Source organism: Malurus melanocephalus, unplaced genomic scaffold (assembly GCF_030028575.1).
Source record: "Malurus melanocephalus ecotype Western Australia unplaced genomic scaffold, MMel_1.1 scaffold_420, whole genome shotgun sequence".
Lineage (NCBI taxonomy): Eukaryota > Metazoa > Chordata > Aves > Passeriformes > Maluridae > Malurus > Malurus melanocephalus.
In genome coordinates, this window is record NW_026623652.1 from 90,628 (window position 1) to 116,554 (window position 25,927).

General features: G+C 46.2%; 1 protein-coding gene across 2 annotated transcripts in view; it reads left to right on the forward strand.

The window, feature by feature from the left end:
* The window catches only part of FBXW11 (F-box and WD repeat domain containing 11), a 67,676-nt gene extending 42,575 nt beyond the window's left edge, over positions 1-25,101 (forward strand). For both annotated transcript variants that reach the window (XM_057379751.1, XM_057379750.1), the window contains exons 4-13: positions 1,416-1,602; positions 2,368-2,458; positions 13,227-13,364; positions 13,895-14,013; positions 14,670-14,919; positions 15,990-16,108; positions 16,617-16,727; positions 17,609-17,687; positions 19,119-19,307; positions 22,732-25,101. In XM_057379751.1, coding sequence (XP_057235734.1) covers positions 1,416-1,602; positions 2,368-2,458; positions 13,227-13,364; positions 13,895-14,013; positions 14,670-14,919; positions 15,990-16,108; positions 16,617-16,727; positions 17,609-17,687; positions 19,119-19,280 — 1,256 coding nt within the window. In that variant the 3' untranslated portion in view covers positions 19,281-19,307; positions 22,732-25,101. The remainder of the gene's footprint in view (positions 1-1,415; positions 1,603-2,367; positions 2,459-13,226; positions 13,365-13,894; positions 14,014-14,669; positions 14,920-15,989; positions 16,109-16,616; positions 16,728-17,608; positions 17,688-19,118; positions 19,308-22,731) is intronic.
* Positions 25,102-25,927: the final 826 nt, after the last annotated feature.

Sequence of the window (25,927 nt, forward strand, 5' to 3'; positions counted from 1 at the left end):
CAAGTTGAAGTTGCTTTAAAAAAACACTGGTCTTGATGATTTTTCTGAAGAGAAGGTTCAGGCCCACCAGCTTCTGGTGTAAGTAGTTCAGGAGTAATTTTGAAAAGAATGGATCTAGGGACAGTTATCCGTGAATTGGGATAATGCCCTTGGGTRTTAAAGCATCTTTTGCAATGAACAAATTACTGTCCAGGTCATTCATCTCCACTCCCTACAGGCTTCAGAGTGTGGTGTTTCCGGAGTATTCTCTGCCACCAGAGCCCTGCACAAAATTCAGGAGTAGATTTAGCACCTGCAGAATATGGAGAGGATTAAATAGGAAAGATATCCTTGCAGGAAAGTGTTTGCAGAATCTTTGCCCACACTTTCCCTGCTGCTGTCTGTACTTGTTCCTGTGGAATCCTGTCTCGGGCTGAGTTGAATTCTCTATTGTTGCATGTGAGGGAAGAATCAAAGAATCAATATTTTAACTTCTTATTGCTGCTGCTTAGTAAAGCAGTGCTTGAAGACAGCACTCTTTTGGGATTGTGTACTCAAGGAGAAAAACATTCTGTGCCCAGAAGTAGCAAAATACTTTCTGCTGCTTCCACAGTGCCGAATTTTGAGTCCACAGAGCCCCATTGAATGGTTCAAAGCCCATCTCACTCCACCCCCCTGCCATGGGCAAGGGCACCTTCCACTATCCCAGGCTGTTCCAAGCCCCATCCAACCTGGTTTAGGCATTTCCAGTGATCCAAGGGCAGCTTCTCTTCCARCCCACACAGCTTCTCTGGGCACCCTGTGCCAGGGCCTCCCCACCCTCATAGGAAACAATTTCTTCCCAATATCCCATCCATCTGGCCCTCTGGCAGTTAAAGCCATTCCCCCTTGTCCTGGTGCTGAGTTCCTGATGAATTGTCCCTCCCCAGGTCTCCTGTAGCCCCTTCAGACCCTGGAAGAGGCTCTGAGRTCTCCACACACCCTTCCTTTCCCCAGGCTGAACATTCCCAGGTCTCCCAGCCTGGCTCCACAGGTGCTCCACTTCCTGTAGCAGCTCTGTGGCTTTGTCTGGCCTTGCTCCAACAGTTTCATGTCCTTATGCTGGGGACATCAGAGCTGTGATCTGTGCTCCAGGTGGGATCTCAGAAGAGCAGAGTGGAGGGGAGAATCCCCTCCCTGGGCCTGTCCACACTGCTTTTGCTGTTCTGTTGTGCTGGTTCTCTCCCCAGGGCAGAAGGAGAGTCCAACAGGCAGGAAAGACATAAAACCTTGGAGATCCTTTGGTGTCTCTTTGTGCACTCACTTGTTCCTGGTGCTTGTAGGAGTGACAATGTTCCCATGTTGCAGCAGTGCCCTGCAGCTCTGGATCAGTGTTGCAAGGCTTCTGTAGTTGTTTCCTGTGCACTGTCTCACTGGTTGCCTTCGTTTCTTTGTAGAGCAAGGCTTAGATCACATAGCAGAAAACATCCTTTCATATCTCGATGCCAGATCGCTGTGTGCAGCAGAACTGGTGTGTAAAGAATGGCAGCGAGTCATCTCCGAGGGAATGCTGTGGAAAAAGCTCATTGAGAGGATGGTACGCACAGACCCACTCTGGAAGGGGCTCTCAGAAAGGAGGGGTTGGTAAGTATAAATTCACCTGCTGCAGTGTTCTCCTTTACAAATTCCCTCACAGTGGGCTCTGCCWAAATGGAAGTTTACAGTAAATGGCTATTGCTGAGTTCCTGATCTCTGCTGGGACTGGGAGACCAAAACTGTCAGCTCCCCTTTCTYCTCTGGCTTTGTCCCTGTCCTTTTGTGTTCCCATGTCTGTCTTGCTTAAGTCTATGTGCAAGTTTGGAAATTTCTGTCTTGCAGGGAGAACTAACAATTCCATCAGCTTSCACAAACCAATGGCAGTGCATTTGCAGGGCTTTTTCTCAAGTATTTCCAGTTCAACCTTTTCTTTTTTTTTTCTTTAAAATGTAAAATAGCAGCTTGGGCTGAAGAAGYCTCTCAAAGAGAAAGCATTGCTGTTTGTGGCAGTGGAGTTTTTCTGTTCTTTCCAACTTTCAGGAGAGCTKTTCTGCTTCAGAAACCTGTTTCCCTGTGCTCTCTAGTGGTGTGCCTGAGCAAAAGCATGTACAGAGCAAGGGGATGGCACTCTGCTGCCTGGGAACCTCATGGAGCAGGGAATGTGAACTGGAAAACACTTGTTATCTTTTTAATCTTGGACGTTTTAAATATTTGTCAAATCACAAAGTCACAAGGSCTGTAATAGTGATACTAAAAATTCTTGCAAGTATTTTTGAGAACATGTGCTAAGGGTTTGTTCTGGGCAGTCTTWGCATTCCTGTGAAGTTTGGATTCTTTGTGGTCACTGAAAACTGTGTTTCTCCTTCTTTCTAGGGATCAGTACCTGTTTAAAAACAGACCAACAGATGGGCCCCCCAATTCGTTTTACAGGTCCTTATACCCAAAGATAATCCAGGATATAGAGGTAGGTGTTGTGATCTTTCCTGTCTGCAGGACAGATAATAGGGCTGATTTTGGGGTTCCAGAGGTGGTGCATATTGGAGCAATGAATCTGTGTCATTACTGCTCTTGGGATGATTCAGAAAACACCCTCAGCAACTCCCTGCCATGGCAAGTGCATTGATTTAGGTGTTAATACCATCCTTTTTGAATGTAAAGTGTTTTGGAATTCTTCTGGACTATAGGTTTTAATAAAATAGCAGCTTTAGGGCACACTACTCCAAGGTAATTCCATGTGTTGCTGAGTGCTTGATATATTGGCCACACTCACTTAGAAGGTGATTTGATAATGTCTTAAACACCAATAATTTCAAACATTTCTTCTAAAGCAGTGACTGACTGTTGCAAATACATCTTTGGTCCCCATATGGTATTTTTCCTCTCTCCAGTGGTTTGATGGGAGCAATAATCAATCTTACAATGACAGACTCACTGGGGCATCAGTGGTAAAGAAGCTTCAGATGTGAAATTTTGCTTATCTTGTTTTGAGATGTACAGAGTTGGGCTTGGTTGGTGGTTTTAAAATATTTCTGATAAATCAGGATCACCCCAGTGTTCTGCCAGCAGGAGAAAATGTATCTYGCTCTGTTTGCTGTACCCACCGCAAAACTCTAAGGTTACACCACAGAATGTCACGGATTTATTTCGGGATTGGAAATTGTTGGTCTGAAATTCATTAGTGGGGAAATGTGTTTTGATGTTGAAGGCAGATGTGAACTAACAGAATCACTCTGCAGAATGGCAAATGGCAATTTGTTTCGCTTGGCACTTGGAAAACAAAATTATCCTGAACTCTGAACCCAGCTGTAAAATGGTTCTGTTGGAAGCCATAAAGTACTTTCCAAATACCTTTTTATAAACCTTGCTCCATTGTTTATAGACATTTAAAGATAAAGAACTAAGCATGAAATGCATCCTGGGCAATGCATCCTACGACCAAATTTGATACTTACCTGTGAGCTGAATGATTCAATTTATTATTTGAGGGGAGATGTATTGTCCCTGTAGGGCATTAGAGTGATGTTGCAGTGATGATTACCCAGTGATGTTGTCTGTGGGACTAAGAGCTCTTAGTGTGATATTTCTTTCTTTCTGCACAATTCTGGCCTAGTTTTATGAAGAAAATGGGGGGAAAAGCAGCATAAAAACGTTTGCACAGATCACTAAAACAGTTTGGCATTATTGTAACTCACACTTTTAATGATATTCTTCTGAATCTCATTTGGGTAAGTGGAATGTTTGTGTAGGCATTGTTGTTGTTAGAGATGGAAGGATTCCCTGAAGGTGTTCTGAGGGCTTTCTAAGACTTCTGAACTGTCCTAGTCTGCTCTTTAATGCTATGATTCTTCAGTTGCTGTAGATTTGCTTTGCAATGCACAGAAATAAAACTCCTGAATCAGGCAGTTCTTGCTAGGATGAAGCAAGAAGGAAAAACCCCAACCCCTCATGCTTCTCTCATCCCCAATATCAATAATAAATACAAAAATATTGTCAGTCTCCAAATATCTGAGAGTAGGGAAAGATAAACCATTAAAAATATACTGTAATGGGCAGATTTCTTAAAACAGAAATCCTTAATTTCATTATATTAACAATAAATATATTAAACTCTCAGATTAGGGCGAAAATTTTGCGCTGCCTAGCCTGATAAGTAAAAGCTMAGATACTAAACACATTGGTGCATTCAAGTCAAGAGACACAGGTTTCTATGACTCCTTTGAAGCTGAAGTTTCTATGAGTTTCAGCTCATGGCTGTTTGTTTTCTGTTCAGGGAGGCTCAGGTGGGTGATGTGGTGCTGTGGGATGTGCACAGTCAGGGCTTGTCCCAGGCTGTGGGCTGGAGCTGGAGCCCAACCTCAGCCACACTGTGCCAGCAGCATTAAAAGCAATGCCCTGAGCAATGAGCCTGGCAATGAGTGCAGAGGAAACTGGGAGCTATTGCTGTGGTTTCTGCCTGACAATTCACCTGCTGACACKTGTGCTTCCTGTAGTTACTATCTAATGCAAGTATCATTAAAGGTGTTAAATATTCCTGGCCATGGCAGGAGCTCCCAGGTGGTTCAGACAGAGTGGGGAAACAGGATCAGGGCTGCAAGGGAAAATCCTGTGTAGTTCTCCACCTTCCCTTCCATTCTTGTCTACAAATCCATGTAAAACTGGAGTCCTTAGTGGTTGTCAATCACTTGGGGTAGAAATGAAGGTGCTGGCAGTGACCTCGACACCATCCATGGCCTGTGGGCATTTTGGAAGCGTGGAAGAAGCCAGGACCTGCCAGCTGTGGTCYCCTGCCTCTGCCCTTCCCTGGAGCAACAGTAAGGGGAGCCTCTCTGTGCCCAAACCCAGGAAGGAAATGCATCCTTGTCCAGCCTTCCAGAGTGGAGAAGGTTGTGTTTGAGAAGCAGTGGTTAATTCCAGAGTCACCAGCACTCCATTTGCACGGGCAGTGCATACCTGCTTCCAGTTCCTCGGCATTTCTGGATTGCAGGGAAGGCAGGAGGACAGGACAGAGGGATTGGGCCACAGCAGATTTTTCTCTGCTTTCATATTCCCTCCAAGCCCCCCAAAATATTGCTGTTTGCCAGGTCTCCCACTTGGAGAGGGGTTGGTGTTTGTGCTCATAGTCAAGGACCCWGTAATGCTTCCACTTCCAAAAGTCTGTTAAAAATTTTCAAATAAATCACCCTTTAAAGTACTTTTCACAAATTGCTTCCCTAAAGGGCTGTCAAAAGAAGCTTTTAACACTGTTTAAAATGTAGGGAGTGAGTACCAATAACAATCAAACTGCTTTGAGRTTAACTTTTCCCTCTCCCTGTTTTTAAGCATGAAGTTCCTCTTCCACAGTTTTGTACTTTTCCCATTCTTCCACATTTCACAGCAACGTGCAGAATCTCATAAATAAGACTTTCATCTTAGCTGTGATGAAGAATTTCTTGCCTCTGAATATCAAAATGTTTTTTCTTCAAATATTTGCCTGGATCTTTAATAAGATCTGACAGAGGGTCAGAGTTTAGGGAGCCATATTAGCTTTTATAGAATTATGTAGCTGTTGTTAGGATACAAATCCAAAGTGGACCTGATTTTTGAATACAGTAAAATATGTTTGATGGATCACAAAAATCTTGTCATTTGGTGTTTTACCACAAAGATTAACCAGATTCTGCTAGATTGTTTCTGAGGGTGAGAGTTAGGAATTTACTGCCAACTAAACTGGGTTGTGGGCAGAGATAAGCTCAAAGGAAAATGTGTTCTCTGACTGTCAGAATTTGAAAAATAATCCCAAACCTSAATTAACAATTGGAAGGCAAAATGAGGAATGATAAACAGCAAATTTGAATTCTTTCCCTTGGGCTCTACTTGCATTGTGGGTCAGAAGTTCATGCAACCACAAATTGGTGGTAGCTGAAGGTAATACAGGCAGGGATTTGGCAAAAAGGAACTTCCCTTGCCTCTCCAGAAATGTAGTGATGCCAGTGTCTGTTTATTTCATGTCAAACACATTTTAGGAGCATAATGTCACTTCTGAAGTCATTGGATTTGAAAATAAGAGGACATTAAGAGATCTGAAACCAAGTTCTTGGAAAGAGATACTTACTCCCCACCTCCACTGTGAACCCAAATATTTAATTAGGTTTTGTTTCACAAGAGGTGGTCCAGTCACTGTAAATGTCTCCAAGTCACGTGTTGAACTGCCAGGGTTCTTTAGGTGCTTTTTAAAGGGAAAACCTTGAATTGGGTTTGGAGGGTTTATCCTAGAAAACTGGACATCGTTTAAGACCTTGTTTGTGGAGAGCCCCCGGCTGGTGYGGGGTCAGCTGTTCCAATGGGGCCATGTTCATGGCAGAGTGCCAGGCTGGGAAGTTTAATCCTGCTGATTCCAGAACCCCAAGTCCTTGGATTTTTTCCATATTATTTGTGAAGCTTGGCCAACTATTGTGTCGTCCCCTCAGGATTAACACAAATATCTRTTTCTGGTGATGAGTTGAGAAGATTTTATTTCATAAATGTTCCCCTTATCTTGATGTACATGGTGAGTGTCCTCAGCTCATTTCCATGGAGACTTGGGTCCACYTCATTAAGAAGAGAATTAAAATGTGTTTTTTGTGAAGACTTCAGGAAACTGTGGTGCCAGTCCATCAGATAAACACTTTTTGTTCTTCTGAATTCTGAAAAAGTTCTGTTTTACGACTGGAACTGAAATTTTAAGCCTTGGGACAATTTGAAAAGGGGAAAAAGTCAGTTCTTGCCCTAAATCCCTGCCAGCACTGGGAGATGGTTGTTTATGAAAGTTGCAGGGTATAATTTCTGAGGGAAATGGGCTTGTTTAGTACTGCTCTAATTATGATGCTGGAGAAATTTTATGTGCATGTGTGGGGAAAATCTGGTCAGCATTATATGCCTAGAAACTTTTTCAGCCAGCCCTTGAAATCTCTATTCCACAGGCATATTCCAAAAAGCATTTCTTAAAAATTAAGCTGTCCAAGGAAAGGGAAGGCTTTGGAGCAGGAGGGTCAAAGTTCTTGTGGTTCATGGAACAGATTTCAGCTCTCTCCACTGAGCAGGGCAGAACTCCCCTCCCAGCTGCCCCGGCCATTGGGTGGGGCCCTGGCTTGGCTCTGTCGGTTCCCTTTGCCCACTTTGTCACTTCTGCTTTCTAACACCAATGGGCTGGAGAGCAGCCCCAGGAACAGGACGTGGKGCTCCTGKTCCATGGCCASTTGGATTTGAGCCAGCAGTGCCCTGGAGGCAGAGGGACATCCCTGTCCTGGGGTCAGCCCAGGGAGGGATTGTCCTGCTCTGCTCTGGGCTGGGGTGACCTCGCCTCCAGTGCTGGGGCAGTTTGGGGTGCCCCAATATCAGAGAGATCCAAAGSTGTTCCAGAGTGTCCAAAGGAGGGAGCCAGGGCTGGGGAAGGGTCTGGAGGGGCCACCCGAGGAGCAGCTGAGGGCCCTGGGCTGGTTCAGCTGCAGCAGAGGAGCCCGAGGGCAGAGCTCCCCGGGGGCTGCAGCTCCTCCCGAGGGGCAGCGCRGGGACAGCTCCCAACTCTGCTCCCTGGGACAGGGACAGCAGCCAGGGAACAGCTGGAGCTGGGCCAGGCCAGGCTCAGGCTGGAGAGCAGGGAAAGGTTCTGCTGTGCCCAGAGGGTGCTGGCACTGCCCAGGCTCCCCAGGGAATGGTCCCGGCCCCGAGGCTGCCAGAGCTCCAGGAGAGTTTGGACAGCGCTGCCAGGGATGCACAGGGTGGGGTTATTGGGGTGTCTGTGCAGGGACARGGACTGGACTGGATGATCCTGGTGGGTCCCTTCTAACTGAGAATATACAGTGATTGTAAGAATTTTCTATTTTTGATGTTGTGGTGCATCAACATGGTTATTATTTCCAATGAAACTGAAGGGGTGCAATAATTACATTTTTCAGCTGCATTATTTTGGTCAGGTGCGGTGTATAGTCAGATGCATGGGTCTCTAAAGTGCCTCAGAGGACCCCTCTCTCTTTCCACTCTTTCTGCCTTGTATTTTTAAGATTTCCTCTGTAGGTCTCGCAGTTACAGCAGTCACTTCTCCTGCATTGCTTTGGTGTAAGCAGGAACCATTTAAAGTCAATACATCAATTGTATGTATTGACGTTGCACCTGTAACATAAGTTTGAAATTTTAGTCTTAAATGTGTGAGTTTATGGAAATTGGTGGAAATTAAGATCTTCTAAGAGAAAACCRGACAGAGCCATCAGTGTGTGTTACTGTGATCGTGGCAGCTGCAGAGATGAAAAAGGGGCTGCCCTGGCATCCCTTTGGGCTCCTGTGCTTTGAGGTTGTGTTTGCAGAGGGGCTCGGTGGTCAGGATGGACCCTTCAGGGAGGAACAGCTTTGTCCATCTGCATCCTCCTGTTCCAGAGGCTCCTGAGTGGGAGTTGAGCGGATTTTTTGCCTCTTCCCTGGGAAGCAGAACAGCAAATGTCAGGCCAGAGTGGCCAGCACAACCTCCATAGACAGAAGCCAGGGACGAGGTGCAGCTGCGCTTGGGACCATCCCTGTCTCATGTCCTTCCCCAGTGGAGCATTCTGCCWCCCCCAGCATGTCAGGCAGTCCCACCACCCTGGGCAGTGAGGCAGTCCCAATGCTGAATGACTGTTGTTTGGGTCTGAAAGTGCAGGTTATGTTGCCTTTCCAATCTTGTTTGCCTAAGCTGGACTAGACCATTTTGACACGTAAGAGAACATGCTGTCTTTTCCTCAGGCTTGATTCCATGGTCAGTATTACACTGTCAGCTTTCTCCTTGAGTTATTCCTATAATCCTTGCTTGTCCGTGATTTTCAGTGCAGTTTCTCCAAGTGTTCTCTTCCTCTGTAAGGCATCAGAATATTCCACTGCCCAGATTGATCTCACTCAGCATTGCAGGGTTGCTCTGTGCTTTTAAAATGGGCCTTTAGAAGGGGATCAGCAAAGCTGCAGTGAGGGACAGAGATGGTTATACATGGTGGCCTTTGAGCAGCTCCAAACTCACAGCATCAGTTCCATGCAGATTTCCAAACAGATCCCAAACTGACACCCTCACTATCCTTCTATTCTGATTTCATTAKCTTCCCCACCAAACTGGAAGGGAGTGAGAGGGGATGAGTGATCTGTCAGCTGCTGCTCCAGAAGGATCTCTTAGTATTTATGATTTTATAMATTCCTGGAGCACATCAGGTTTGTATTAGGACTGGGTATAACATAACCACATCCCCTCACCATTGTCACATCTGGATCTTACCTAAGCAGATGTGAACATTAGCAACTTAATTTTTAGTTTTGAATTTTGCTGAGAAACTTGCAAGGAAAAGCTTCCATGTCCTTTAGATCTAGAGTTTATATTTTTGAGTTTGCTGTTTATGCTTTGCTGAGTCCAGCCAGAAAGGCACTTCCCTGCAGCGTCCTGGGGAGCAGTCCAACCCTTCGACGTCATTGACATGTCATAGCCTTTCTTCTTCAGGCTGGTGCAGAGATTGCAAAAGCTCTTTGCCCCTCCTTGTCTATCAGCAGTTTGGAGACCCAGCAGTAATTCCAGACTGAAGCCGGGATCTGGGGAATCCTTCTTTAGAGCTTGATGCTGGTTTTTTCCCTTAATAGACTTCAGAGAGTTCAAGAGAGGAAGAACCTCAAAGGTGCAGAGAACCTCGTGCCTTGGACAATCTGTCATTTTGTCTTTGCTTATCAAACCCTTTTAACTTTATCATGAATGAATTATTAAGCCCTCTCCACCCTGGTGACATAAGTTCATTTACTTGTGTCTTTTCTGTGCCATGGTCAGAAGAGATTTTCCTTTTTCCCTTTGAAGAAAGCGTGAGAAGAACAAAGGGTTGGATTTTCATGGCCTAGTATGTCAGGAGAAATCCCTACATACGTAACAAATGTGGATGTTCCGAATGGTTTTTCCTGCCCCACTTGTCCTGCAGGAGAATTGTGTATTCAGAGGGAACAGAAACTCCTTGGTTTATGAGATTAAGATAAACCCACTTACTCTGCAATAACATTCACAAGGATAAAAATGTAATTATTAGCCAAGGAGCTGAACACCGTGTACATTATCCAATAGGGGAAAAAACCTTGTTCCTAGTAGATTATCTTTAACACTTCCAATGTATAGTTCATATTCCAGCTGTTAATCCAGATGAATTGCATTTTTTTCACTGTGCATCTTTGCACCAGTGAATATATTCTGGCATGGTCAAAGCTTGGCTATACCTCTACATCTTGGACTATTTTCTATTTGTACTTTCCTCACTAAATGCCTTTTTTTTCTTTCAGTCCATTTATGCACCACTTCAGCTGCCAAATGGCTCTCCTGCTGTGGCAAATGCTTTGACAAATGCTCAGTTTTATCCCTTGCATGTCCAGGTTTTGTTGGTTGTGCAGCATTTGTGAGCTCCTCGCTGCTGTTGCTCTGGTGAGCTTTTAGGAGAGCATGAGAAGCTGTGGGTGTGAACTCAGGAGACAGTGTTCTGCTTTACWGGGAAATCCAGGTTCAGAGGCTGAGGAGACTTTTGAGGGGATCTGTAGAAAATACTCTACTGGGTGTTGGATATTTTGGTGTTGGTTTGGAATCATAAATATGCAAATAAACTGTGGAATTATTCATCTCTGACTCCCTGATGCTTGTAAGAGTCCATAAACACAGTCTTCTCCTCTCCCCTCATACCCGCTGTCCAYCCTTCTCAGTGTACTCAGTTAGGATGTGTCCTGGCAGGAGGGGGCAAGTGAAACCTTTCACTCACTGCACYGTGGAGTAACAACCAAAAATTCCCTACAGCAGAAGCTTTCATGTGGTTGCCAGTTCTGCATTAACCGTGTTCCTCTCGGAGGGTCCTGCAATTGCCCACCCACTCAGTCTGTTCAGCCATCCCAAATGTTRTTTCTCTGGATGTGCACATCTGGTTTTTCTCTCCTGCCCAGGGAAATGATGCTGTACATTTTGTGTGTTGTGGCTGCTTTCCCAGCATCCCAGGAATTAAGGCAGCGTAAGGGGATTTTACAAGTTCTCCAAAAACAGGCACTGTTTTCCCACAGTAGCCACACCACATAGTGGCTAACTGGAATGGCATCTATTCACAGAGCTACAATGTGCACCTGTAGTGACTTCCTGCCCTCACAGACACACACAGGACTTTAGTTTCCTTTATCTAAAGCCAGCATTTTCCTATGGGGAGCAGCTGAAGTAGCTTCCTGTAGTGAACTTGYGAGAATTGAGCCAGCCCCTGTCCCRAGTGCCTGGTGAGCACACTGTCACCAAGTGCTGTTGTTTGGGAAGCTGTGACCAGCAGCATTTCTGATTTGTGGTGTTCCCAGTGTGTTCTGGAGCTGTTGGGAGTGGCAGCTGCAGGAAGCTGAAGTGTGGAAGTGCTCACAGGGTGTTTGAGCACTCACAGCTCATCTGGCACATTCTTGGTACAACTGCTCAGTGCAGACCTRTCCAAGGTCAGGGTTTTGGGGAAGCTCTCCCTTAAGGCTATTCAGTGCTGAATATCTGAACATAAATAGTTTCTAAAACTATTTAAATTGGCTGACTGGGATTTCTGATGCTTTATATCCTGTGTCTCCAGTGTTACTATTTCACATTTAAATCTCCTCCTTTCAGATCTGTGATTATATTCGTTCCTGCTATTAATGCCTACAATCCTTTTCTACTTCTGAGGGTCRGAGTTCTTGATGAGCTGCAGTCCTGCCCTCCTAGCTCAGATGATAAACCTTGAGATAAAGCTTGGAAATTGCCTGTCCTTCCGCCTCTATTTCCACCCTATGCTCTGTGAGCAAGGAGAGTGATGAGCTGGGCTGTTCCCTCCAAGGCTGACCCAGAGCAGTGTCAGGTTTGAGCCCAGTTCCCAGTGTGACAATCAGCAGGGCACTGGCTGGCCAGGAACGCTGATCCCARCTGACATCCTCCCTATCCTGATTTCATTAGCTTCCCCASCAAACTGGAAGGGAATAGWGGGGMTGAGTGAYCTGTCAGCTGCTGCTCCAGAAGGATCTCKTAGTATTTATGATTTAGTCAMATTCCTGGGGCACATCAGGTTTGTATTAGGACTGGGTATAATTGTCTCCAAATTGCATAATGGGAGACAATTGAAGGAGCAAACACATGGAAAACAAAGTGGAAAGTCAGTTTTCCCTTGAACCAGATGTGTTTTCCTAGAATTGGGATGTCACACTCTGCTTCTGTCTTTAGTGAGGGTTCAGTCAATTTTAATCTTGGAGGAGCTGCAGAGGTGCCTGCCACTGCTTTGGAAGTTAGGATTATATAATAAATAGGCTTTTCCAAATAAACTGACAGTCTGTCAGCTTCTCTCGAGGTTTCCATGCAGGATTTGGGGAGAATCCCAGGGAAATAGCTAAACAGATGGCTGGTTCAGCTGCCTGTACTGGAAGGTGAAATCAACCCAGCCTGCTCAGGTGCTGCAGGTGTTGGCCTGTAGTCCTGTGCACAGATTCTCTTATGGTTGTTGTTAGGATCTTCCTGTCCAAAATCCTACATTTCTTTGAATCCAGTGTCAGTTTTCCAACAAGGAATAAAATTAAGTCCTGAAAATCATGCTGGTTCTGCTGTGAAATAGTTTGCATCTTTTTAAGGCATGTCAGGTCTCTTTCYGTAAAAAATATCTCTCAGAATAAAAACATTGAGAAATCCTTCCACAGATTTTAGTTGGGGGGATAGGGGGAAGCAAGTTTGGGTTATTTGAATTCCTATACTTCCTGTTGAGCTTTGTTTTTATCAGGGTTTTAGGTACTCTCAGGGATGTTTCATATCTCAAAGCCCCTTTCCAAGATGTGTAACTACAATTAATGGATGACATGGCTGATAGGGGAAGGGAAGGYCCAGGAAATACCTTCACCCACATATTAGACTGGATAAGGCACCATGTGAGCCTTGTCTCATCTTTGCTGCTTTTGTTGCTTGACTATGTAAATATGGGAGGGAACYGAAGGGCTCTGAAATGTGTCTCTGTAATGGCTCCTTGGGAAACTCTTATTAAGGTTGGTTGACAGTAATTCCCCCCACTAAACACAACTTTTGTCATAACCAATTACAAAAGTACTAATTCTAATTCACTGTGGTTTGTGTGTATTTACTGGGAGCAGGAGAAGAGATTTGTTTTACATCCTTCACATTCAAGGATGGTGTGTGTAAAAGTGGGGAGCTGGAGGGGTGTGGGACACTACTGCTCCAACCTCAGGCCAACTCCTGTTTTTTGCCTTCTGGTCAGACTATAGAATCCAACTGGAGGTGTGGGAGGCACAACTTGCAAAGGATCCAGTGCCGCTCTGAAAACAGCAAAGGGGTCTACTGTTTACAGTATGATGATGAGAAGATCATCAGTGGCCTACGAGATAACTCCATTAAGGTGAGCATTCCCTTTGTCCTTTCCCTGGAGGTGAGTGGGGTTCTGCCCTGGGAAGCTRCTTGTGCTGCCTTGGTGTCTCTTGTCCTTCATGGTTTGTGTGGTTGGTGRGAGTGGAATGTGATATCCTGGCAATGTTCTCACCTGCACTCTGCTCAGGAAGCTTGGGGTGCTGCCAGCCAGGGGTCACCTCTGCTGACTAGAAAGACAAAATCAGTGTCCCACGGGAGGGGGAGTCTCTGTGTGCCACTGTCCTTGGCTGGGGCTGTTTTCTTTCCAGGAGTTTCCTTCCATTCTCATCCTCCCTGGCACTTCCTTTGACCAGACAGGATTTGATCTCCCCATGAGGGTTGGGTATTTCACTCTTCTCTCAAAAACTTGTATCAAGGCTTCCTTAATCTAAAGGGAAGGACAAGGCCTACTGATGGGACAGACTCRCTCCTCATGGAGTCTGGTTTTCCTTTCTCTCCTGTTCAAGTCTTGGATCCATGTTCTTGATCTTGATAAGCCATTTACCCTTCCTTTTTTWACAGATCTGGGACAAAACAAGCTTGGAATGTTTGAAAGTATTAACGGGACATACTGGCTCAGTTCTTTGTCTGCAATATGATGAAAGAGTTATTGTAACTGGATCTTCAGATTCTACAGTGAGGTGAGTGTTAAGGTTTTGCACAAAAATAATGCGAGTATCAGGGCTGGAATATTTTCAATAATCTCTAATTATCAGAAAACATCCCTAATATGAATGTGATACCTGTATTGCAGAAGCAAGATACACATATTTGGCAAAGCAACAAATTAAATAATTTTTTTCCAAATCTGTTTTATTCTTTTAGCATTGGGAATTTTGAAGGAATATGACCTGAGTGATCCTGAAGTTTTAGAGTGGCTTATGGCCAGCTATACAATAATTTCTTCAGTAAGGGTTTCTTGTGACATCTTGAAGTGGGGACTGTTACTGAGAGGTTGTTCAGTCCATATGGAGCAGTGCCTGACTGCAGTTCTGCTGACAGTGAGAACACTTTCATCACCCATCTCCCTGCCTTCCCCAAGCCCTGCCAGGGGTTTGGGGAAGGCAGAGTTCTCCCTTAGACACTGGTTTGGGGAAGGCAGAGTTCTCCCTTAGACACTGGTTTGGGGAAGGCAGAGTTCTCCCTCAGACACTGGTTTGGGGAAGGCAGAGTTCTCCCTCAGACACTGGTTTGGGGAAGCCACAGTTCTCCCTTAGATACTGGAGCAGGCTTGTGCATGTTCGTACCCTGCAGAGCCATCAACCTTCTCTTGGCATAAACCTGTTCTCTCCCGCAGAGTTTGGGATGTAAATACAGGGGAAGTTCTGAACACGCTGATCCACCACAACGAGGCCGTGCTACATTTGAGGTTCAGCAATGGCCTGATGGTGACATGCTCCAAGGACAGATCCATTGCTGTGTGGGACATGGCCTCACCCACAGACATCACCCTGCGCCGGGTCCTGGTGGGACACCGCGCCGCTGTCAACGTGGTGGACTTTGATGACAAGTACATCGTGTCAGCCTCAGGAGACAGGACCATCAAGGTAGGTGGCAGGGCTCTGCTCCAGAGCTGCATGGCTGCCAAGGAGAGCCTTGGAGCAGCTGAGGGCTGCAGGAGCTGCTCTTGCCCTGTGCCTTCCTGGTGTCTCTCAGTGAGCAGTGCCCTCTTGCTGTCTCTTGGTGACTTWGGGCACACAACTGCACTCATTTTCATGGCTTTTATTGTACAACTGCAGAAAAAACCAACTCATTTGCTGTTTGAACTCTTGTCTCAAGATCAGTTGCATTGTTAAAAGTGGCACATACTGTGCCTTTTTCCAGTGGTATTTTTAATTTCACTTGGTGGTTCTGTTCAGAAGTGAAATTCCTCATCAGTGCCTTTCTTCCCCACGCCTTCCCTGCAGCTCAGCCAGGCTGTGCCATGTTTGAAGGATTCAGAGGCTGCATTTGAAGGCTGTTACACACCACAAGATTTGAGTTACCGACAGTGCACCAATATAACAAAGGCATTTCTACCCTGCCCTCTCTGAACCAGAGCTGCATTAGGCTGGGCCAAGAAGTTCTTGGCATGCCCATGTCCAAATCTCTGCCAGAGATCCTGCTACACTCTGTGTTGGAAAATGAGCCACTTGATACTCTGCATTACAACTTCARTTACAGTTCATTAAAAATGGGCAAAGTTGATTGAATCCTTTAATATTAAGAAAAAAGCAACCACCAAGGCCTTGTTTGGGCCTTCTCTTACTTGAAGCCTTCTAGTAATTTCTTTGGTAAAAAAATWCGGGGGCTTTATGTGTTGGGCTACTGCAGTTTTAAAAATGATTCTTAACTTCCCAAATGTAATCAAATTTTTGAAATTATTTGGGGCATTCTCTGCCACCTGAGAGTATTTTAGATATACCCCCCAGCTCTTCCCAGTGCCATAGCAATGTGTGTGCCTGTCACTGCTGGGTCCCCGTGCGTGCCCAGACCCTGAAGATGCTCTGTGGGCTCTCWCTTCTCTGTGTGGCAGAGCTCAGCCTCGAGCCTGTTGTTGGTGAATCCATGGTGGCTCTCCTGCAATGCAGAAGCCTTGTTTGGGTCAGCTGTCACTGAGTTTGTCCTGTCCCCCCAGGTGTGGAGCACCAGCACGTGCGAGTTTGTCCGGACCCTGAACGGGCACAAGCGCGGCATCGCCTGCCTGCAGTACCGGGACCGGCTTGTGGTCAGTGGCTCCTCAGACAACACCATCAGGTGGGTACCTCGAGCTGCTGCCATGTGTGACAGGGCCCTCTGGACCTGCAAACAGGATTTCCATGAGCTGCGATGCTGCAGAACTTCCTTGGCATGGTTTGCTGTTGGAGCAGATGGTTTATGAGTGGGGTTTCCCTCGGTGTGGGAGTAAATCCATCATAACCCCCTCAGAGGGTGGGACACTGAGGTGTCAAAGTGAACAAAGCCTCTTACTTCCTGCTGTGTCACCTTGTCTTCTGCTGGGACAGATATGGAGGACCTTGCTCCTGGTTTTCTTATTTCCCGAACCTCAATCAATGGGTCATAAAGAATTTTAAAAAGTGTGGTAGAATTTCCCACAATAACCCATATCTGAGCTTTAGTTGCATGTGATTTTRAATGATTATGTTAATTTTGATATATGTACTGCAGCTGCTCTGAGTGACGCACCTTTTAAAGCAGATTCCATGATACTTCCCACAACAMACCCTGGGTRTGGGAATCATTCTTTCTCCTGTGCYCTCCCTAGGCTCTGGGACATTGAATGTGGTGCCTGTTTGAGAGTATTAGAAGGCCATGAAGAGCTGGTTCGGTGCATCAGGTTCGACAACAAGAGGATTGTTAGTGGAGCCTACGATGGGTAGGTTTGAAAGCAGTTCCAAAAATGTTGCCTTCCTTAGCARAGCGTTTTCTGAGAGCCCCTGAGCCTTGTGTTCTCTGGGTAGATGTTCTCTCCTGGTTTGGTGGGTGGATCAATGTGTGTCTGAGTGGCTTCTGCTCAAACACTGGAACACAGCRGGCCATAGTTCTGAGTAACCAAGGAGCTGCTTTTCTGCTGCTCTTTAGCACTCTTCTAAATTGTGTTTTCACTTGAGTTTTGCTTTCTGTAGTAAGTGCACTCGTGTTTGGCTGAAGTGACGTTCCTGTGTTTCTTCCCTCCTTACCAGATCCTCCGCTTACAGTGGATCAAACTTTCTGTTTTTAGAAGGCAGTGCAGATGTTTATTATGACTGTTAATGTATCTTCTGGGACTCTCAGAAGTGCTCAGTGACCATTTCTGTGGGGCTGAGGGCAGGACCTYGCCCTGAGCACCTCTGGCTTGCTCAGGGTCTGCAGTGCTTTGTGAATTTGTGGTGGTTCCCATCCATGTCCAACATCTTCACTTCTTCCCCTGCCTGGGGAGAAGAGTTATTGAAGACAGTTCTGGAGCTGGGTTTGTCTGTAGCCTGTTGTGCAGGGTCGGTGTCTGCCTGGGGTTGGTGAGCCCAGCTTAATTCCCCCATTCAGAGGGGTTTGTGTGTGCATTGCCAGCTTGTCTGTCACAGCCGGTGCAGAGCCACCACTGTGTTTGCTGTGACACAGAAACACAGAACTGCCTGGGCTTTACAGGGCTGAGCATTAGTGTTTCTCACAATGGGCTTGATSCTGAGCAACTAGCTGTAGGGAAAACCTGGCAAGCTTTCCAGGGCTTTGGATGTTCTTTTCTATGCTTTCATAATGATTTTCTTGACTTACTTTTAGGAAAATTAAAGTTTGGGATTTGCAAGCTGCTCTTGACCCTCGTGCCCCAGCAAGTACATTATGCTTGCGTACGTTAGTGGTATGTAAAAATTAATTCGGGGTCATCTGGGGTGGTTTATTGAGTTATTGTGGGATAGGTGGGAATGTCAGGATGCTTCGTGAAATCTAGAGTTCTTAAGAATGARGAAAAATTTATTGTTGTATCCTGAATGATTTCTATGTGAGCTTAAATAAAAGATCAAGTTTCTCTGGTTTGAGATTCTCAGATGCTCTTTAAAGAAAAAGAAATTATCATGATACTGTATCAAATCACTCTGGTTATATCAAATCACTCTGGTATATTGGTGTGTTTCCCTAATATCATTGTAGAACTGGTTTTAAATTTACTCGTAATAAAAAAGGGGGAAGAATCTTGTGAGCCTTCCCAAAGTTTGCTCCTGACTCTTCACTTTGGAAGGAAGAGATGGGAAAGCAGGGAGGGAGATTGAGTCCAACAGCTTGCCACAGGAACTCTCACCCCTTCAGAGGATCGTCACATTTAAGGCTTAAGTTGCTTAAGTTCTATTTTTCTTTGTAATGAGGGGTTTGGCTTATGACAGCAGACTTAATTAAAAATAGATGGGGGAATGAATTCCTTGTTCTTTTCACCCAAATGTGTGTGGAATTATGCCTCAGGAGTCAGTTTGACAAGACTGTAGCAACTCAAGAGTATGTGACTTTAGGTGATGCACATGCTTGGCCTTTCCAACCTGAAGAAGTCCTTGTGTTTTTGGAGTCCTTCTTGGTTTTCTTTTTCTCCTTTGCATGGAGATGAGACTTAAYTGTTCCTTTATTTAGTTTTAGTGGAAAGGTTGATTGGTTCCTTTCTGTGGGTAACCAGTAGCTCAGGTTGAGTTTGGGATCRTTCTGCCACCCAGGGTTAGTTCTCCAGTAAAGGCAGAGTCCTCACTTTAAATTTAATGAAAATGAAAGAGCAGGACTGAGAGGAGACCCTGTTCTGGGCTTCTTGGTGCCACTGTGAGGTTTGCTGGAAAAGCTGCTGGAGCATGCATTCCCCTTCTTATGGCAGTGTTTGAATTCCTGGCTCCTGTGTGAGCCCTGAGGATCCTTCCAGGAGGGTGGAGCTCTGATGTGCTCTTTGGGGGCTGCACAAATACAGAATTGGCAGAGAATTCAACAGGAGAAGGAGCCCTGGCAGAGCCTCAGTGCCARCCAGTGGCCAAAACTGCTGCCCCTTGAGGGACAGACAGCTTCTGTCTGAAATAAACTCAGCCTATGGCTGGCCCCACCAAGGGAGGCTCAGGGTACAGCACTGGATTTGGGAGCTGTGTGGATTCTGTAAGATATTTACACATGAAAACAGCTTTTCTTAGATTTGTGTGTAACTAGAAAGGCTTTTTAGTCAACACAGCAGAGTTTAACCTCACTTGATGTGTCCAGATACCTGTGTGATACCAGGGCACTACAGAGTTTCTCTATGCCTTGCTAACTGCTTGCCTCTTGCCCACAGGAACATTCAGGACGTGTCTTTAGGCTCCAGTTTGATGAATTTCAGATCATTAGTAGTTCCCATGACGATACAATTCTGATTTGGGATTTCTTAAATGTGCCACCGAGTGCCCAGAACGAGACCCGCTCTCCATCTAGAACATACACCTACATCTCCAGATAACAGTCTGCACTTTACTGCCCTCAGAAGGTAAGGCTCCCTCCTTTGTTGGGTCTGGTACTTGTCTGAAATATTYCCTCTCCCTGCAGCTTGCCTTAGTCAAACAAGCTGAGATTCCTCTTTCAGGAAATAAATCCCTTTTCTGCCTTGTCTTTCCCTATCTAGTCTTTGTGTGGTCATGCTCCATCATGTCCTGTGGGTTTCCCCCTTCTGTCATCCCTCCTGGTTAATAACTGGGTGTCCAGGCATGTTAGAGAAAGCTGTTATGTATTCACAGCATTCCTGGGAACTGAGGAGATGTGGTGTATGGCACAGGCAAGCCAGCTATCCCATGAAATGGGAGCTGTTCAGAGCTCTCCATAGACCTGCTGGCTGTGGGCTGCTGTGGAAAGGCAGTGCAGGGTCCTTGCAGGGAGCCAAGCCTTGGGCAGGTGCTCCTCAGGAACAGCAGCTCTGAGAGAGGCACCAGTGTCAGGGAAAGCTCTCAGAGCTGTCTGAAACAGAGCCCAGGAACTTGGGGTGCTTTGATTCCCTTTCCCAGTCACTGCAGTCAGGGCTCAAAGCCCTTGGCTGGGATTCTTCACCTTTCTGTTGCTGTTAACAATTGCCCTTCAAACTCCACCTGTGAGTACCAGTACCAGTGCTTCCAGTTGGAGAATTGGAGATACCACAGCAAGAGGAGTTGGGAGTGACTTTGCCCCAACAAGAAGGATTTATTTTATTTGAAGTAGATAATGAATATTTCACTTAAACATGATGTGAAAAGCCTTCATGTAAGAATGGATTTTCACGATCTCTCTGGATACATTTGTCCCTGCTGTGGCAATGTGGTCCTCAGATTTTTCTACTCCTGCAGGATCTCTGCATCTGGCTGGGAAATCCATTCCCATGGGAGGACACTTTCAGGTGCTSTTGCTTAAAGATGAGCTTTCTTTCACCTCAGGAGGGGCTGGCTGCCTTCCCTGCTGCTGAACTCCTTTTGGAGAAAGCCAGGGCAGTGCCAGGGGATCTGACACTTCGACCTGTTGGCACATTACAGAGGGTCTGAGCCAGCAGCTGGCCACTGCCAGGCTGAGCTGCCTCTGTCTGAGCATTCATATGATCAGGAGAGCTCCAATGCTGAGCTCTGTGAACATGAGCCCTGTGAACATGAGCCCTGTGCAGAATCCCACTCAAATTGCCCCTTCCCAGCACATTTTGAGATCACTGCTGCAAGGGTAGCTCAATGAAACTCATGGAACCCTTGCTCACCTTACCTGGGGCAGGACAGGGGACACCTGGAAAGGCTGAACTGCTGAGGATGTTTGTTCAGGGTGGGAGTAGCTGGAAACAGCTCCATGGGGCAGAATTCCTAAACWTCCCCAGGAGTCAGGGCCTCCCGCACTGCTTACCTTGTCTGTTTGATCCCAGAGACATTCCTGCATCCTTGTGGAARGCTGGATGCTGTCACTGATACATCCCCAGGGACTCTGTCCTGCTCCTGACATTGGCTTTGTGTCACCAGGCCCAGACCTAAGTGAGCTGCTTCTCTGGGGACTCCAAGGCTTGTTGAAGCTCAATGGTTTTCCCTCTCAATGGAGCACTTTTCCTTCTTTTTGAGTAGTGCTATTTTTTCTTTTCCTTGCCTTTTAGGCAGGTATAACACACTGCATTTTATAAACGGTCTCCATCTATTTTCCTGTCCTGCCTCAGTGCTTTCTTCTGTTAACTTACATGATCATTTGGGATCTACAAGTTCTCTTTTTAAATTACAGAACTATATTGGGCAGGCTTCTTTTATTAGTTTTGATTCATGGAAAAGCTGTACAATACTGTGTCTTGAGCACAAAAGAAAAACAGAATCATAAACTATCCTGAGCTGCAAGGGAGCCACCAGGATCACCCAGTCCAACCCTGTCCCTGCCCAGACCCCCCAACAATCCCCCTCTGTCCATCCCTGGCAGTGCTGTCCAAACTCTCCTGGAGCTCTGGCAGCCTCGGGGCCGGGACCATTCCCTGGGGAGCCTGGGCAGTGCCAGCACCCTCTGGGCACAGAAGAACCTTTCCCTGCTCTCCAGCCTGAGCCTGGCCTGGCCCAGCTCCAGCTGTTCCCTCAGGTCAATAAATCAGGAGTTGGATGAAATTCAGATCAATTCCTTGACCAGCACTGCGCTGGTGTCCCCYTTGGCCACATGGCCCACACGGCTCCCTGTCCCTGGGGTCTGCCAGGGGAGTGTGAGCTGCCTTTGGCAGGGGCTCCTGCTGCTCACACCCTGCTCCCTTGGCAGTTCTGCACAACTCAGGCTTGCCTGGCCTGGGAGGCACAGCTGGGACCATGCAGCCCTGGATCCTGAGAGCTGTTGGTGTTGGTATTGACAGTCCCTTAACAGCCATTTYCTCTGCTGCATAGATGTCACTTTTTGACAAGTTTGACTTCAGAATCGAAAACCCCTAAATCTACATAAAATTATGGTCAAACTACTAGAATTTCATCATGACATTTAATGAAACAGTTTTATAAGCTTTCAAACATCACAGCCTTTTGCATTTTGAAGCAGCCCTGCACACGTTTTTACAGGGTTTGCAATGTGAGGCTCTTCAAAGTGGATCATTTTCAACAGTCCTGGCAATTGGCTGTGAGAGTTTTATTCTGTTGAATTCCTGTTGTTTATTGTAACATGATAAAAATTGTTACCATATGATAGTCTAATATTCTGGTATTAAGCATAGGCCTCAGGCTGAGGGAAGGGAAGTGCCTAAGGATGTTTTAACCTTTCATAGGAATTGCATATCAGAAGAGGGAAGTTCTATCCCATAAAGATGGGTTTGGGAAGTGGCAGGTAAAATCAAAGCTCAGATTTAATTACACTCAGACCTTACACTGCCTCCAAGCTGATAATGGAGGCATTGGGCTGGAAAAGGTCACAGGAATATCAAAGTGTTCGAGGTTTTTGTCTGCTTTCCTACAGGCTCCTCGTGTATTAAAGCAGCTGAACTTGCCTCCTGTGCAGAGCTCTTCCTTTACAGTGTGGGGTGTAAAGGACAATCCCCTGGCAGCTGTAGGTCCCTGCTCCACTAAACAGTGTTGGGGTTCAGGGGGCTGGGCTGGAGAGTCCCTGCCTGTGCCCACCAGGGCTCTGAGTCTGTGTAAGGAAACTGCCTGGGGGTCCCTCCCAAGGGCCAGAGCCATGGGAAGCCTGGCTCTTGCTCCAGGGGAATTCAGGGCACACCCCAGAAAACACCCCAGAGCACACCCTGAGCACACAGGGTCCCTGGGTGCAGCTCCCCTGCAGGAAGGGCTGCACTCAGGAGTTCCTGGCCAGCACCCTCCATATCCTGCACAGATGTCACCTCCTCCACATGCTCTGCCCTTTCCCTCTCAGCCTGGATGCCAAGGATGTTGTGGGCCTGAGCACCRCTGGATGCTCTTTGCTGTGTGCCTTCTCTCAGTTCACTTGTCTTTTGTCTTTTTCAGGGTTCCACAGTCTTGAACTACTGGATTTTTGGCTACTACATGCCTGAAGATGATTGACAGCTAAAGTCAGAATTGGTTCTAGATGCTGTGTAGATGCAAAGCAGCACRATTCTATATCTAAATTTCTTAATCTTTCCTGCTCTCAGTGGTCGTCTTTGAATTTGCTACAAATTCACTGACTTGGAGTAGATGAATTTCAGAAGCCTCTCCTTCCCTGCTGTGAGAAATCCAAAGCTTCACATGTAAATTGTCCGTAGAAACTGAACTCTGATGGCTTGTTTTTCAGATATAAATCAGAAGTCAAGAAAGGACTTGGCGTAATTTATATTGCTTTGCACTTTTGTCTGACTTTAAAGAAAAAAAAACATTCTCCAATGAAATTTGGGTGCCAAACACATGCCCAGAATGTACAGAGCTTTTCTTTCCAGTCACCACTGTCCTTTAGGCGTTCCCCATGGCAGGTTCAGAGCCCATTCTGTTCCATAGGTGTACGTTGGACTCTTAGAAATATTTCTGAATTGCTCAGTAATATTTTTGGATTACAGTTTACTTGTTTCTGCACCAATAATTTCTTTTAAATTAAAGATTCCCTGTAATTCAGGCTAGGTTATCTGAACTAGTTGTATAGCACTGTCTTTTCCTTTGCCCTGTGCTCTGTACTCGCCATCCTGCGCTTCCCGATGTTTGGGCTGTAGTCCCCCCTCGTTCCCTGTGTGTTCCCCTCATCTTGGATACCGTGTAAGCATGTAGATACCTTGTACATACAGCACACCTCGGTGCCAGGGTCAGGATGCCCTGACACTACACACTAACACTCAGCGTGCTAGCACTTGGCAGCAGGATGTGCTGACCCCTGGCACTGGTGGTGACATCATTACCTAGACATTGTCTCTGCAAAAGGAGGTTTTCAGTATTCATTAGTTGGGTTTGTTTTTGTTTTGTTTTTGGTTTTTTTTTTAATGGGAACTACATATTTTAAAATGTAATTTCTAAACTTTTTAAAAATTAAAAACTGTTTAATTTATGTTCTGTATCTTATATTTTTGTGCCGCTGTCTGGGATTTGCAGCTGTCTGTGTCTAACACCGGTGGGGCCTCACCGCCCYGCTGATGTCCTCGGTAGCATTAGTTTGGCTGCTCAGTGGAGAAGATACCATGGGCCAAAGTTGCATTTATTTATGTTTGATTTGTGACATTTCCTGCCGCTGGAGAGGAGCCCCTTCCAGTCACCGCTCTGCTTCCCGTGCCTGTTTCCCAGGAGGATCAGCTTCCGTGTCCTGGCTCCTCTGTGCTTTCCTTAGGAAGTCTCCATACCTGCTCCTGAAGTTCTSACAGTATCCCCTTCCATTTGTGTGGTCACACAAACACCCCTGCGTTGTCTTTAGGTCAGGAGCAGACGTGGAGGAATGCAAAGTGAATTTGCCATTAGCGTCAGCCCCATGGCTTTTCTGTGCCCGTGTCTGTGGATCTCGGCATGACCCCGCCCGTTGTCCCGGGGAGGACACGGCTGGCACGGGGCTGTGTTGTCATTCCCTTGGCTCTGTGTGCGTCCTGTGTTGTTCTGTCCTCTGGTAGCACTTGTTGGCTCTGTTGGGTTTGTTGCGTTTCCCTGTCGCAGTCCCGGGTCGGGGCAGAGCTTGGGGAACTCGAGGTGTCACCAAACCACCCTACCAGAGGGCACTGCAGGGGTTCCCCTCTCCGTCCTTCCCGGGGGAGCCCAGCTCCCATTCCCATGTTACTCCAGCTATTTATTTATCGAGATGAGCAAATGTGATGAAGTTCAGAAGAGTAAACTCGCTCCTGAGCATCCATGAGGTCACTTTTTGGTAAGCTTGACAGTAGTTCGTGCAAGTGTCTTACTTTACCCTTCTCATCTAATAGCTTTAATATTAAACTGTTTGAAAAAGAGAGATCTGTCGCAGCCCTGAAGAAAAAGGTTCTTTGTTTCTGAAGAGCGGAGTCCTTTTTTTTTAAAATGCATGTGTAAGATTTAAATTCCTGTTTTTCCTTGGGAGATAATGGTATTTGAACATGCAGTCTAAACTTCTTTGTGCTTTGTGTAACATAGCAGTGGACTTTTGTGATTGGCACCCAAGGAACTCGACTCCTGGGATTCATGGTAGTGATCCTGGCTGCACTCTGGACTTTGTTTTGCTAACCATAATTGAGCAACTGTACATTACTGCGATATTAATGTTTCAAAGCACTGGGATAGTCTAATTCTAACTTGTAATTATGTTTGCCAATTATCTGTTTGGAAAGTTGGTGTATGAACAGCTTCTTGAAACTGTTAAATTGTACAGATATTGTTCATGATCTAAAGCTTTGTACTGTGGAATGTGCTTAATAAAAAAAGTTTGAACTTAGTCATCCATTCATGTGACAAATTAATATTGTCTCAGCAGAGCTTGGTGCYGTGTGTGAGTTTAGGATGGGTTGGAGCAGCATGGGTTGTGGGGAGGGGTYCCTGCCCAATAAATGTCCTTCCAGCCCAACCCCAGTGAAAGACAGGGAATTTGGAGCCCAGACCTGTCTGTCATGRCCCGGCTCCTGCTCTGATGTGGGAGCTGCTGTTCTACCCTTCCCTTTCTTGGGGGCAACACTGTGAGGAACAGTGAAAACGAGCTGAGCTCATTTACCCCTCACAGAACTCTGAACCCCACTGCCTCTGCAGGAACATCACCAGATTTTTTTCCTATTTTACCAAGAGTGCAGATAGAATTTTTAAGCTAACCATCTCCTGGCTTGTTGAGGCAGCTTCCATGCCTTGAGCTGTGCAGAGCCCTCCAGGGCTTGCTCTGGCTCAGGAAAAGCTTTGCSTTTGCTTTTCTTTAGCTGATGTGCAGTGACTTGTTCAGTGTTGGATTTCRGGGGTGTCTGGGAAGCACCAACCTGAAACAGTTTTAAAGATGCCATAAACGTTGTGCTGAGAATGTGAACAGTTCTGGCTCAGTGTTGGCACATCCAGCCCTCAGAATGTCTCCAGTGCAGATGACTTCCTACTGTCCTTGCTCCCCGATCCGATTCTGGATCCGAGTGTTCCAAGCAGTGTTGCTGCTGCTCAGGCTGAGGCTGCCCTCGAAGCAGAGAGTCCAATCCCCTCTGGTTTGTGCCAGGAGTGCCCTGGGGAAGTGCAGCCTTGCTGGGCTCATTACATGGGTGGGGAAGGCCTTGCTGGCTCTCATTATCCGAATAAG